Source organism: Octodon degus, unplaced genomic scaffold (assembly GCF_000260255.1).
Source record: "Octodon degus isolate 3935 unplaced genomic scaffold, OctDeg1.0 scaffold00236, whole genome shotgun sequence".
In the NCBI taxonomy this organism is placed as follows: Eukaryota; Metazoa; Chordata; class Mammalia; order Rodentia; family Octodontidae; genus Octodon; species Octodon degus.
In genome coordinates, this window is record NW_004524812.1 from 3,269,391 (window position 1) to 3,285,277 (window position 15,887).

Here is a 15,887-nt window from a genome sequence, read left to right on the forward strand (position 1 = left end):
CTGGGGCACCTACTTAGAACAAGCTAAGCAAAGCACAGGGACCACGGTTCAATCCCCCAGCACCACATGCCAGCCAGCCCTGTCCCCTGGTGGGCTGAGCTGGCCACACAACACACTAAATAAATAAATAAAAATTTTTTAAAAAGCTTCTGAAAATAAATCCATAGGCTTCATCAGACTGTAAAACACAAAAATGCTTACAAATCCCTGGACTAGATTACAGTGACAGATTGTTGAATAAACAGACTTGCTTTCTGTGCCAGATGCTCTGTTCCTTTAGGAATCCCACAGTTTTTCCTGCATTTCCATGAAGTCCAGTCTACAGTGTCATCACTTCAGTGAGATCAGCCCCTAAACATTCTGTTCCTCCGTTCTTTGCAGGCTTTGCATTCTGGATGACACTTACTCCTTTCTAGCACTCCATATGTTCTTTTTTTTATTGTCCACTTTCCCAGAGTTATCACGCTTAATGAGGTCTGAGAGTTTTACAACTTTTTACTCTGGGGCTACGAGTGTACTCAGTGATAGAGCACATCTCTAATATGCACAAGCCCTGGGTTCAAACTCCAGCACCAAAATCCCAACTTTTTACTTTGAAATAAGTATAGGTTGACAAGAAGTTGCAAAGAAATGGCCAGGATGCCCTCCAAGGCAGCTTTCCCTAGGCTCAGCTCCTTGCACAATTATAGTACAGTTGCACCAGCGGGATATCCATGCCAACATGATCCTCAGGGCTCATTCAGATTTTACCAGTTATGCATGCACTTGTACAGTTAAACACAACGTACAAGTTATACATGTATGTGTGTGTAGTTCTATTACTTTCATCACCATTGCAGCTTTGGATAACTCCTACAACCATAAATATACTGTATAGAACCAGCATTGTGACTGTAGCTCACTAGTAGAGTACTTGTCTAAGACTTGTGGAGTCCTGGGTTTCATTGCTAATATTGCAGAAATCAAAACCACAATCACACCAGCCAGGGATAGAAGCATACTCCTGTAATCTCAGCACTCTGGGTGTCTGAGGTGGGAGGATTGCAAGTTCTAGCCCAGCCTGAAGAATATAGCAGGTTAATGAGACCCTGTCTTAAAATAAATTTTTAAAAAATTAAAAATGGGGCCGGGTATGGTGTCACATGCCTGTGATCCCAGCACTGGAGAGGCTGAAACAGGAGGATCACTGCGAGTTAAAGGCCAACATGGGCTACAAAGTGAGCTCAAGGCCAGCCTGAACTGCATCGTGAAACCCTGTCTCAAAAAGACAAAAAATTGAAAATGGGCTGAAGACTTAGCTCAGTGAAGAAGCCCTGTTGTCACTCTCCAGTATCACAAAAATAAAAATAAAAAACTGTAACCATGTGATCATCACAAGGTCAGGGGATTTTTTTTTTTTTTGCCAGATTTGCTTCCAGCACCAAGAACTGAACCTGACACAGAGTAGGCCCTCAATATCTATTGAACTGAAAAAGCAGTTCAACATAGTGGTGACAACATGGGCCCAGGGTGTTAACTGCAATAAAAAAGCTAAGTGACTTTTGTGACAGAACTTAGCTTGTTCATGCTATCGTTCCCTCTTTTGTAAAATAGGAATAAAAAGTATTACTGCTTCTGTTACAGTGCTGGGTGAGAATTCGGAGTGCTGGCAGGATATGGTGAGCGTGTTGCTTATTGGCATGAGTTAATACACGTGGCAAGGAATAGCCCTTAAGCTTGCAGAATGTGAGCTGAATTGTTCCCCCCAAGTTCCTACACTGGCACTTATCCTACTGAGCTATCTCCCCAGCCCCCAAGTTCCTACACTGAAGTCCACAAAGCATGACTGTTTGAGGCCAGCCTGGGCTACAAAGTGAATTCAAGGCCCTCTTCAATTACATAGTGGGACCCTGTCTCAAACAGACAAAAAAGGAAAAGGACACCTGTGGCAGCAAGAAACCAATCTTCTGCAATGCATTTCTATTGTGTAAGCCACCCAGTCTATGGCAACATGTTTCTTTTGTGTAATAAATTTGTGTTTGATTTTTTTGAGACAGGGTCTTGCTATGTAGTTTAGACTAACCTTAAACTCACTGTGTAGCTTAGTCTGGCCTGGAACTGTCCTGCCTTGGCCTCTGGGTGCTAGGACTATAGGTATGCACTACCATGCTCAGCATTTTATTTATTTATTTATTTATTTATTTATTTATTTATTTATTCGCAGAACTGGGGATTGAACTCAGGCCCTTGCGCTTGCCAGGCAAGCACTTATTCTACTGAGCTATCTCCCCGGCCCCTAGCATTTTGTAATTTTTTTTTTCTTTTTGACTTTTTGAGATATTTTCTGGCTATGCAGTTCAGACTGCCTTGAGCTCGCCTTGTAGCCCTGGCTGGTCTTGAACTCACAACAATCCTCCTGCCTCAGCTTCCTGAGTGCTGGGATTACAGGCATACACCACCACACCCAACCAATAAATTTTGAAAAATTATAGCATTCACCATTGTTATGGTTTGTGTATAGGTGTCCCCCCAAAGCCTCATGCAGTCTTGGGGCAGCTTCTGGAGTTTGCGATTGATTACTGTGGGTGTGGATGCTGCACCTGTCCTGGGACAGGTAATTTGCATTACAATGTAAGGTGGGAAGAGAAGCTAGCTGCTTGAGCTGCTGCTACCCCTCCCTTGCGCTCTTGCTCTTTGCTGCCACCATGAAAGGTTGCCCTCTGCCATGTGCCGCTCTACCTTGGAGCCAGCTGAGTATGGACTGAAGCCTCCAGTAACTGTGAGCTAAATAAACCTTTCCTTCCATCATTTTGAGTGTCGGGTATTTGTCCCAGCAATGAGAGAAGAGTAACTAAGACAACCATATTTTTCAATCATCCCTTATAAGTGGTATAACAAATTTCTGAGGTATGAAGGACAGTGCAGAGATAGTAAGGAAAGTTCTAGACAGCCCCCATAAAACATAAACAGAAGCCCAGCTTGAGAGGGATCATGTGGTGTCTATTATCATAGCATTAGTGCCAACACAGTTGGACTTGCTCAATAAAGGGTCCAGTAGCCAGTGTCTGAGTTATCTCCATCTTGTCTTTATTTCCAAAGAAACTCCAGGCCTGGGGGGTATAGCACAGTGGTATAGCACTTGCTTAGTATGTAAAAGGCCCTGGACTCAATCCCCAGCTCTGAAAAAATAAAAACAGAAACAAATCAAGCCAGGGGGGTTGGGGGGATAGCTCAGTGGAATAAGCATTTCCCTGGCAAGCACAAGGGCCTGAGTTCAATCCCCGGTTCCACCAAAAAAAAAAAAAAAAAAAAAAAAAAAAAGAAAAAAAAAAAGAAATCAAGCCATAGCCTGAAGAGGAGACAAGTGAAATGGATTCCTGTTTTCCTATTATATATAAATTCAAAACTGGGCCCTGTGGCTTACATCTATAATCCCAGTTACTCCAGAGGCCAAGACAAAAAGACTGTAAATTCAAGGCCAGCTTGGGCAACACAGTGAGACACCATCTCAAAAAATATGTTTTATAGGGTTTTTTTTTTCAGTGTAGAGATCAAACTCAGGCCCTTGGGCTTGCTAGGCAAAAATGCCTTAACACTAAGCCATACTCCCAATCCCCTAGAAGCTTATTATTAAAAACGTGAAACAATGATTTGTGAGGAAGTGGTCCTTACCCTGCCCTTCCGAACACAAATAGGGAGAGCAAAGAAACTGTTATTATTTGGTTCAAAAATCTCTCCTAAACTGGGCATGGTGGCAAATGCCTGCAATCCCAGCACTCTGGGAGGCTGAGACAGGAGGATCTCAAGTTTAACCCCAGCCTGGACAATTTACCAAGATCTTATCTCAAAATTCTTTTTCAAAATTAATTTTTTTTTTGTATTTTAGGTAAGGGTCTACAGGATGATCAGTGTCTTACTACTAGATCGGACTCACAGCAATCTGTCTGTTTACAGTCTCCCAAGGGCTGGGATTACAGGTGCACACCACCATGCCCAGTCTCTTAGCTCAAAATTCTAAAAAAAATGTAAGAAAGAGATGGGGATGTAGCTTGGTGTGAAGACCCTGGATTCCTTTTTCCCCCAACTATTTCTCTTTTTATTGGTTTATAAAACATGTGAAGGTTTAATAGAACATAATGTACTATATGCTGGTGTACCCACCACTCAGCTTAAAAATAAAAAAAGATCATTACTTTTGATCATTGTAATATCTTCCTTAATGCCATCGCCTTTATTTCTCCCACAGAGGGAAACAATATCCTGAATTTGAATTTATCACTTCTTTCCTCTTCTAGGCAGTTTCATTTCACTTTTTTTTTTTTTTTTTGGAACTGGGGATTGAACTCAGGCCGCAAGCGCTTATTCTACTGAGCCATCTCCCCGGCCCCTATCATTTCACATTTTAATTCATCCTCAATACATTGTTATTTTGCATGTCTCTAAACTTCACATAAAATGAATAATATTGTGTACATTTTCACATGGCTTACCTTTTTTCTACTCCATATTGTGTGGCTGAGTTGTGTAAACTTCTAACCATTTGTGTTCATTGTTGTAAAGTATTCCATTGTATGAGTAAGTCCCAGCTTATTTATGCACTAGGCGGCTGATACAGATTTGGATTCACTGTTTTACTAGTACATATTCGCCAGGGATACTCTTGTTTTCCTCTGAGTGCCCAAGTGTCTGAGTTTTTCATTTTATTTATTTATTTATTTATTTATTTATTTATTTATTTATTTTTGGCGGAACTGGGGATTGAACTCAGATCCTTGCGTTTGTCAGCCAAGCGCTTATCCTACTGAGCCATCTCCCTGGCCCCATGTCTGAGTTTTTCTATGAATTCCTAGGAGAATGATATACTGAGCCATGCAGTATAAGCATCTTCACCTTTACCTTCAATTCTGAAGGACTGCAAAAAAAAAAAAAAGCCTCCCCCAAGACTTGTGTTCAGAGGTGAGGCTCTGGAAAGGTGATCAGATCACGGGGTGCTCAGCTCATCAGTGGGTTCTTCGATGAGTCCATCCCTGGAGGCAGTGTTAGGAGGTGGGCCTGGCTGCAGGAATAGGCCAAGTAGGGCCTATTTCTGTCCCCGGCTCCTTTCTCTCTGGCTCTTTCCCTCTCTCTGCTTCCTGGCACCCACAAAGTGAGCAGTGGTTCTCTGCCATGTCCTTCAGCCATGAGGCTTCTTCTGCCTTGCAGCCCACTGACTGCATGAAAACCTCTGCTACAGGGAGCCAAAGCAAGCCATTCCTTGGTAAGTTGTGTACATCACGTACTGTGACCCAGCCATGGAAAGCTGACCAGGTCAGGAACTAGAGCAAGATGGAAACAAAGGTGTCACTGTACACAAGGATGTTAATTCAAAATGGATTTCAAAACATTCTTAGGCCAGGGATATAGCTCAGTGACAAGAACCTGCCTGGCAAGTGCAAGGTTCAATTTCTGGAACAGGAAAAAAAGATGTTTAGCGGGAGAGAGGGCCTTCCTATAGTTTCACCAGTTGGTCTGGTTTGGGGACTTTTTCTAACAACACTTGGCACTATAGGTGCAAAAGACAGCCACACCATTCTGTCCTCTACAGCCCTCCTATTAGGCACCATGCCCTAATTATTTCTATAGCACCACTGCACCATGAGTTCAAGAAAAAAAGACTTGTATCCTTGACCCCCAGGCCTGACACATAGCCAGTGATGTACATCTGCTGGATGAATACAGGAATAGGGGAGCCAGGGATATAGCTTAGCAGCACAGCGCCTGCCTGGCAAGTGCAAGGTCCTGTATTTGAGTCCCAGAACCAAAATAAACACACAAAGGCATAGGGCAAATGTAGAGGGTGGGGCAGGGAATTGTGGCTTACCTGGAGCTTGGATGGTAAGGCAAGCAGAATAAAAGATGGAGGTGCTCACTAGAAAACTTCCACAAGTCAGCTCGTGAGTGGCTGAGTAAGGAGGCCAGTGATGTAAAGTCATGAAGATGGTTCAGGAGAGTCTTCCCCCTTGGCCAGCTCCTCTGCCCTCTACCTTAGCTTCTATTTTCACCCACCTCTACAAGAAACCTATGCTACTAATCATTATTTCTCATGGGCAATATCCACTTGTGGAATATCTCTGTAGGCCTTTAAACATTATATAGTATTTCTCATACTTAAAAGTCATCTTTCATCAATCTATCTCCATTTTACTTCATGGCCAGATATCTATATCTATATCTCTATGTATCTATGTATCTATCTATGTATCTATCTATGTATCTATCTATGTATCTATCTATGTATCTATCTATCTATCTATCTATCTATCTATCTATCATCTATCTATCTATGCTGTCTATTCTGTCTACTGGCTTCCATCTCCCATAACTCTAGATGTTAATAAGTTGTAAGTCATTGAATCCCATGGCTTGTTTCAGGCACATTTGACTTTTCATTAGTACATGATCCTTCTGGCCCCTTTTTGTGTTTAGAGAAGGCCTTGCTGTGTAGTCTTGGCTGACCCTGAGCTCATGATCCTCTTGCCTCAGTCCCAAGTGCAGACTGCGGGTAAGCATGAGCCTGGCTTGTGTGCGTGTGTGGTGCTGGTACTAGGCAAGCACTCTACCACTGAGCTACATCCTCAGCCTACCTTACTACTTCTTGAAACACTCGTGGCTAAGTAACACCAGTCTTCTGGTTTTTCCCTCCTCTCTGGCTATTCCTTCTTTGTAGATGTTTCCTTACCATGTTCTTTAAGGTGGGGCCCAAGGTTACCTGTTCTTCCTTTGCTCTCTTTCCCTAAGTAACAGTCCATGTTCATAGTTTCAGTGAAAAACTGAAATAGATGATTTCTCACACATATCTAGTTCAAGTCTCTTCTCTGCCTCCCTTACTCCGCCAGCCCCACCTGCCCTTCCCCTCATCCTGTAACACGGCTTCTTATAGCAGCTCACTACTGCTGAATCCAGCAAGCAACCTCTTCATGGCATGGGACACTCAGCTGTTCTTGAAATTTTCCTTTCCCTTTAGTTCTCTCTCCTGGCCTGGGACTATTTTCTTTTAATCATTTGGAATGGCTCCTTTATGTACTTCTGGGACTGCATTCTAAAAACTCAGGGTTTATAATAAAGCAGCAACTTATTAAGTAAAGGCCAACTGATGCCATGTTAGGTGCTGGCAGGAAGAAAATCTTGTTCTTCAAACATTTTAGTTCTGGGGGCTGGGGAAATAGCTCAGTAGAATAAGCACTTGCCTGGCAAGCGCAAGGGCCTGAGTTCAATCCACAGTTCCAAAAAAAATTTTTTTTCAGTTCTTGTGGAAGAACAATGAACCATGATTTGATGCTCTCCTTGGTGGGCTAGGGAAGGCAGGAGCTAATATCATTTAACCCTTTTCAGAACTCCCAAATTCAGTATCAAAAGCTGAATTTCTCAAAACAAAGAGTTATTCAGTAAAGTTATAAACACATTTAGCTTGGGCTGGGGCTGCAGCTGAGTACTGAAGTGCAAGCTTAGCACCCACGAGACCATGGCTTGATCCCCAGAACCACACAAACACAAATAAATACACTGAGATTCATACTTGAGTGCAGCTGATGTTTACTGACAACAATACAAAACAGGTTAAGACTAAAGCTGTTATTTTAGAGGAACAGATATCGGTGCAGTTTCCTTCCTGGAGAAAGTATGTACTCATCTCAGATCATGAGACCTAAGAAAAAACAAAGACTGGATTGTCAAGAACCAAACAGGGACTACATTTTACCTATTAATAGAAAAAAATGCTAATGGCAAAATGAAAGGTTTAAAGATATCATTGATGCTAAGCTCCTATATGTAAACAAAAGGATAAAACTAATCCTAAGATTTTAGGACACAGGATACAGACATGACTATTTAAATTTCTGTATCAGTGAAAATTTGTTACACCCTTCACTATACTTGTACCCAAATTACATGCTTATTGCTTCTACACTACGCGAAGTCAACAGTTATCACCAACAGTGCAAAATAACTAGATCTGAACAAGACTTCAAAGTGACTTTGCTCCACCCAAATCAAGAATATTCGATCCAGGATTAATAAACACCTTTTGGTTTTAGAGCCAGCTCTTTTTTTTCTCTCCTGCCACACAAAATTACGTTCTCACTTGACATTTCCTGCCTGCAAATTGCAATGCATATCCTCACCACCATCTTTTTCTGACACTGTAAAATTAATTTGGAAAAATTGCAAAAACAATGAAATCGTACTTCGAATTCTGAGCCTGCAATTAAATTCCTGCTTTGACGCAAAACATACTCCTCTGCAGCGTATCCCACCGGCACAGGGACCCCTTTCTCAGTCTCTATTCCTTTGCCCTGAAGGCACTTCTGGATTGCAGAATACGTACTCTTTGGCTGCCTAGACAGTCAGGACACCTACAGCCATGCGAACCTATCACTCCTCTCCTCCTTCTTTTCTATGGCTAATACCACTTTCCTGCTTCTTTTCTACTGCTGAATCTGTGGACTTGGTGCTGTCATCAGAGGCACACAGTCGATTTCGGCTTCGAGCTCCTGGTTGGTAAAGCTGCATTGCTGGGCGGTCCTGAAGTAAAATGAAATATGTTCAAGTTACGAAATTGTTACTAAGCTGTTTTGTGGGGCTTTTGATCATGAGTTATATATTAATGTGTATCAAACAAGTCATATAACACCAAAAATATGAGTATATGGTACATGACAACTGCCTTCCTTTCTCCTAGCTCCAAAGAAAAGTACTTTGTCAATAATATCTTATATGCTTTGGCTAATTATTTTGTTTTTTGAGAGTTTTTTCCTTTTTATCCAGTACCGGGGATCAAACTCAGGACCTTGTGCTTGCCAGGCAGGTGCTTAAGCCGCTGAGCTATATTCTCAGCCCTGTTTTTTGAGATAGTCTTGCTATGCAGTCCAGGCTGGCCTTGAACTCATGGTAAAGCATGTGCTGGTCTCAAATTTGTGATACTCCTTCCTCAACCTCTCAAGTGCTGGGTCTACAGGTATGTGCCACCATGCCCAGGGGCCTACAGGAAACTTGTGAGAATTTTTCTGCCAATTTTTTAAAGCTTTTTTTTTTAAATATGTATTTGGTACAGGGTCTCACTACACAGCTCTTTGTAGTGATCCTTCTGTTTTCAGCCTCCCCAGTGCTGGGATTACAGTCATGCACCACCATGCCTGGACTCTTTCACCCTGGGGATGGGGCCAGCGCAGCATGCAGACCAGGATTGAACTGTGGTCCCTACGCTTGCCAAAGCAGGCAGTTAGTCCACTGTGAGCTATCTCACTAGCTCCTGCCAAACTTTTTTAAATTTGAAGATGAATTAATTAGCTTGAATGTTTGGAAACACATATGTCTCCTATTTCTCTACTCCAACAGTAAATTACTTTAAAACCACATTGGTGTTTGCCTACCATGGGTGAGATACTGGGCTTCAACTCCAGCACTGTTGCTCAAAAAAGTTTAGGAGTAAAGATAATGAAAACACTTTCAGGGCCAGCCAGATAGGTCAGTGGATTAAAGAGCCTGTTTAGGCAGACACAGGGGCCAGGGGCTGCTGTGTTGGCCCCATCCCTGGGAATGCTGAGAATGAATGAGATTGGGCATGGTGGTGCCTAGGATTACACCTGTAATCCTAGTACTTGGGAGGCTGAAAAACAAGAGGCTCATTACGAGTCTGATCTGTGAGACCCTATACTAAATACATTAAGAAACAAACAAACAAACAAAAAACCCACCCACACACACACACACACACACACAAGAAAATGCTTTCCAGTGGCAACTTCCCCTGAAACTATGTGCTCTGACTCCGTGTAATGTGCTACAAATATTTTGTATGTTTTTGAGATGAGGTCTCACTATTTTGCCTAAGCTGGTCTGCAACTCCTGAGCTCAAGTGATCCTTCTGCCTCAGTGTCCTGAGTAGCTAAGACTAAAGGTGCACCATTAACTGGCTACAAATAGGTTTTAAAATTTAGGCATAACAATGTAATTCCCAGCAGGTGATACTTTCTTTTCTCAGGTGATACTTTATATCTCAGCTTCCTAAATAAGCTAAGAAAGTTAAGGGCCTTGGACTGGACAGATAGCTCAGTGGCATAAGCGTCTGACTAGCAAGTGCATGGTCTCAAGTCTGATCCCCAATAGCGAAAAGAAAAAAAAAAAAGTCAAAGGCTGTCCAGACAGCTCAGAGGACTAAAAGGCTTGCTTAGGCAGAGTGCAGTGGTCAGGGTTTGATACCCAGCATACTGCGACAGCCCAGCCCTTGGGGTGCACTGAGAGGGAGATTGAGACCCCGCATCGTGGTGCATGCTTATAATCCCAGCGCTTGGGAGGCTGAAAACAGGATTATTATGAGTCCCATCTCTGAAGTGAGACCCAGTAATCCCTGTGGACCCTGTACCAAGTGCATTAAAAAAAGTCTCACACCTGTGTTTGTTTATAATAGTATGACTGTGGAAATTTTTATTTTGTCTTGTTGAGACAGGGTCTCACTATACAGTCAAGGTTGGCCTTGAGCTGACTTTGTAGCCCAGGCTGGTCTCAAACTCACAACAACCCTCCTGCTTCAGCCTCCCCAGAGCTGGGATTACAGGTGTGCACAACCGTGCTGGGTGAAAATTTTAAATGGATACACATTTTTTTTGCAGTGCTGGGGATCAGACTCATGACCTTTGTATTGAGCTACATCCCTAACCCTTTTGATAGTTTTTATTTTGGGATAGGGTTTCACTAAGTCCCTAAATTACCCAGGTTGGGCTTGAATTTGCAACCCTCCTGCTGGTTCAGACTTCTAGAGTCGGTCTGCCACCATACCCAGTTTATAAGCCCTTTAAATAATTCAACCAAAAAGGGTCTGGGAGTGTAGTTCAGTAGTACAGTACATGCATAGTATGCACAAAGGTCTAAATTTAATCTCTAGCACCTCCTCTAAATAACTCAATGAAAAATGACATAAGCCTTTTCTCCCTACCTTATGAAATCTATTCCCAAAACAATTTTTTCTTTCTGGTTCGGGGAATAGAACCCAGGGACATATGTATGCTATGCAAGCACTCTACAATGAACCACATTCCAGCCCCAAAGCATTATCTTAATTGAATACTTCCAACAAAATATTTCAATACTTCTACAAGATAAAATACTAAAACAGAGGAGTCTCCTGTATAGTATTTAAAGACATAGATGACGAGGCTCCCACTGTACAAAGATGGGACAATTTGAACATCAAGAGTAAAAACAACAACAAATTAGAATTCACTGAAGATTTGTAAATCCACGATATATATATATATATATATATATATATATATATATATATATATATTAGAGTCCACAGGGTGTCACTACAAAGATCAGACTCATAGTGATCGTCTTTGTTTTCAGCCTCCTAAGCACTGGGATTATAGGCATGCACCACCACACCCAGTCTCAATCACTGGCTCAGCTAGCCCCAGGAGCGGGGCTACCATGGCACACCAGGGTATACAACCCCTGTCCCTGCTCTGCCTAAGCAGGTGCTTTAATCCACTGAGCTATCTGTCTGGCCCTTTCTTTCTTTTTTTTTTTTTTTTTTTTTGCGGAACCAGGGATTGAACTCAGGCCCTTGCGCTTGCCAGGGAAGCGCTAATTCCACTAAGCCATCTCCCTGGCACCCCCTTTCTTTTTTTGAGATAGAGTTTCAGTATGTAGTTCAGGTGGCCCTTGAACTCACTATGTAGCCCAGGTTAGCCTCAACTCTCAGTGATCCGTCTACCCCAAATGTTGTTTTCAGCATCCCAAGTGCTGGGATTATAGGCATGTACCACCATGTCTCAGCACATCTCAGCGCACCACAGAAGCAGGACTCTGCGGCATGACACATGCGGGGATTGATCCCTGCTTCTGCCTAAGCGAGTGCTTTAGTCTGCTGAGCTATCTGGCTGGCATTTCCTTTTCCTGTATACAGATTAACACAACAGTTTTTATAACAGAAAATTCTTCTTTAGAACAGAATATCTGCTAAAAAAAATGAAACTGGAAAGGCAGAATTTGTACATTAACATTTTCCAATTGCCCAATGAAATAATGAACCTAAACAAATCACTAGGAGAAAGGCTAACAAAATTGTAATAGTTGGATCAGGTTTAAAATACCTGAACCTAGGGCTGGTGAGATGGCTCAATGGTCTAGAGCACCTACTTTGAACAAGCTTAGCAAAGCACAGGAACCGTAGTTCAATCACCCAGCACCACATGCCAGCCAGCCCCTGGTGGGCTGAGCTGGCTACACACACACATACACACACATACAAATAAATAAATAAAATTAAAATACTTAAAAAAATACCTGAACCAATTTTTTTTTTTTTTGTGGATTTAGTACAGGGTCAACAGGGTCTCACTACACAGATCGGACTCATAGTGATCCTCCTGTTTTCAGCCTGGGAATACAGGTGCACACCACCACACCCAGTCTCAGTCCCTTCTTAGTGTGCCCTGGGGGTGGGGCCAGCTTGGCACTTGGGGATCGAACCCCAGTCCCTGTATTGCCTAAGTAGATGCCTTAGTCAGCTGTCAATCAGTGTTTTCTAAAAAACAAACAAAAAAAAAATGAAAAACTTTATTTTAAAAGAATTTAAATTGATTGAACTGTTTTGTAAAATTTGCAAGGAATATCAACATTTCCTTCTAGGTACATTAACATTTTGTCACTTTTTTTTGTCTCTAATGTATGTACTGGAGATAAAAAAAAAATGGGACTACCCTACCACTGAGCTACATCCTGAACCTTTTTCTGCTTTATTGTGAGATAAGGTCCCTCTGAGTTGGCCAGGCTGGCCCTGAGTTTATGATCCTCCTGTCTTAACTTCCCAAGTAGCTGGGATTACAGACTGTAAATATAGTTTGATTGACATACAGTCATGCTCATTTTTAACGCTGAGGATTAAACCTAGGAACTCATTCATGATAGGCAAATGCCCTACCATTGAAGTATATTCCCAGACCCTTGTTTATACTTTCTACATATTATCTGTGCCTGCCCTCCTACGGTTTAGTTGTGACAAAGACCATATGTCCCACAAAGCTTAAAATATTTACTATCTAGTCCTTTACAGAAAAAGCTTGGTAACCTCTGCCCTAAATATAACTACTGGTTTTATTTCTTTTTCACTTTCAGCACTGGGGATTGAATTCAGGGCCTCCTGCATGCTAAGCATAAACTGTTACTAAACTACAACTCCAGCCCTTAACTATTTTCAATGGAAACACAGAAGATGCATGTTAAAGGATACTGCAAGGATGTGCTTTGTCATCCTAGAACAAAACACTACATGAGAAGCACTACAGGATAAATTGGTTTCTACAACAAAAATGGCAGGAAAACAAAAGAAAGGAAAATTGCCTACATTAAAAGATAATTTCAGGAGATAACTGGAAAAATGTAAACACTCACTAGATAAGATGTTAAGGAATTACTATGAGTTTCTTACATAAAAATGCTGGTGGGGGTTAAGAAAAAGACATTGGGCTGGGGTTCAGCTCAGTGGTATAGCACTTGCCTAGCATGCATTAAGACACTGATTTTGATTCCTAGCACCAGTACCACCACAAAAAAGAAGAGTCAGGTGCTATAACAGAGGTCTTTAATCCCAGCACTCTGGGAGACTAAGGAAGACCACAAGTTTGAGGCCAGCTTGAGTTACATAGCAACACCCTATCTCAAAAACAAAAGAATAAATAAATGAAATTTTAAGGGAGAAACTGTGTCTAGGATTTGCTTGAAAATAATCTAGTAGAGGTAGGAATGGAGTAGAGTGGAAAGAAGGTTGGCCAGGAGTACATAATTACTAAAGCTGGGTACATGGGGTATTGTCATATTACTGTCTGTTGTTTCTACTTTTGTGAATGTTTGAAATTTTTACAATTAGTCAATAAACGAACTCATCCAAGGCTCAAAAAAAAAATGTAAGTTTTCCTTTAAAAGTTTTTTTTTTTTCTTTTCTGTATTGGGGATTGAACTTGGGGCCTTGCCGCTTGTGAGGCAGGTGCTTCCCTTTAAAAGTTCTTTTTTTTTTGGTATTTTAAGGAAGGGTCTATAGGGTGTTCAAGGTCTCAGTACTAGATTGGACTCATACTCCCAGTGATCCGCCAGTTTACAGCCCCCCAAGAGCAGGGATTCCAGGTGCACGCCAAGTCTCAATGGCCATCTCAGCGCGCCCCAGGGGTGGGGCTGGCATGGCAGGCCCCAGGGTCATCCCCGGCCCCTGCTCCTGCTAGCAGGCGCTTTAATCTGCTGAGCTGTTTGGCCCGCCCACATTTTTATTATTTTGTTGATTTAATTTTATTTTTTAGGTAACTAGGACAGGGTCTATAGCACCTATAGGGTCTCACTGCGTAGATCACTCATAATGATCCTCCTGTTTCCCAACTGCTGAAATTACAGGTGCTCGCGCGCCACCGCACCATCTGAATCGCTGTTTCCGCGCGCCCCGGGGGCGGGGCCAGCACAGCAGGCCGAGGATCGATCCTCCGCGTCTGCCTAAGCAGGAGCTTGCTACTTTCTTATTTATTGTATTTTAGGGAAGGGTCTACGGGGTGTTCAGGGTCTCACTACAAGCTGGGATTATAGGTGTGTGCCACCACACTTCCCAGTCTCAATTGCCTCTCAGTTTGTGCTGGGGGCGGTGCCGGCACAGCAGGCCTGGTGATTGAACCCCCAGCCCCTGTACCTGCTTGCAGGCGCTGTAATCCGCTGAGCTATTTGGCCGGCTCTAATAAAAGCCACATAACAATCATTGTTAATTTTCTATTCTTGCTTTGAAATTCTGTAGCATTTTTATATGTTGCTTTTAATTTATTTTTGTATTTAGGACAGGGTCTACAGGGTCTCACTGTGTAGATTGGACTCATAGTGATCCTCCTGTTTATAGCCTCCCAAGTGCTGGGATTATAGGCGCGTGCCACCGTGCCCAGTCTCCATTGCTTTCTTAGCTCGCCCGGGGGGGCAGAGCCAGCACAGCAGGCTGAGGATCGAACCTCCGACCCCTGCGTCTGCCTAAGCAGGTGATTGCTTTATATATTTAGTATTTTAGGGGTCTACAGGGTGTTCATGGTCTCACTACTAGATGGGACTCCTAGTGATCCGCCTGTTTACAGCCTCCTAAGAGCTAGGATAACAGGTGTGCGCCACTGCGCCCAGTCTCATTGCTGTCTCAGTGCCCCCTGGGGGGGGGCCAGCAGGGCAGGCCGGGGGATAGGACACCCCCCCCCGCCAGAGCCTGTGTCTTTTTCAAATTTATTTTATTTTTATTTTTTATGTATTTAGTACAGAGTTTACAGGGTCTTACTACTTGTAGTGTTCCTGTTTTCAGTCTCTGAAGTACTGGGATTACAGGCGTGCACCACCACACCAGTCTCAATTGTCTGTTCCAGCGAACTCTCGGGACAAGGCCAACACAACACGCCAAGGATAGACTCCCTGCGTCTCCCTAAGCAGGTGCTTTAGTCTGCTAAACTGTCTTGCTGGCCCTTGTTTCCATGCTTGTTCTTGTTATTTTTTTTTTTCATTTTTATTTTTATGTATTTAGTACAGGATTTACAGGGTCTCACTACTCGTAGCTTATTTTTATTTTTCATTTTTATTTTTATGTATTCAGAACAGGGTTTACAGGGTCATACTACTTGTAGCTTCTTTTTATGTTATTTTTTCTTTCTCATTTTTAGTTTTATGTATTCAGTGCAGGGTTTACAGGGTCTCACTACTCGTAGCTTCTTGTTGTTATTTTATTTTTCCTTTTTCTTTTTCATTTTTATGTTATTTAGTACAGGGTTTACAGAGTCTCACTACTCATAGTAGATCCTTCTGTTTTCAGCCTCCCAAGTGCTGGGATTATAGGTGCATGCCACCACACCCAGTCTCAATCGCTG

At 42.5% G+C, this 15,887-nt stretch overlaps 1 protein-coding gene across 1 annotated transcript in view; it reads right to left on the reverse strand.

Annotated features, from left to right (window-relative positions):
• Positions 1 to 8,444: 8,444 nt before the first annotated feature.
• Upf3b (UPF3B, regulator of nonsense mediated mRNA decay) overlaps positions 8,445 to 15,887 on the reverse strand; it is a 21,748-nt gene continuing 14,305 nt past the window's right edge. The window contains exon 10 of the mRNA XM_023706037.1: positions 8,445 to 8,541. Coding sequence (XP_023561805.1) covers positions 8,445 to 8,541 — 97 coding nt within the window. The remainder of the gene's footprint in view (positions 8,542 to 15,887) is intronic.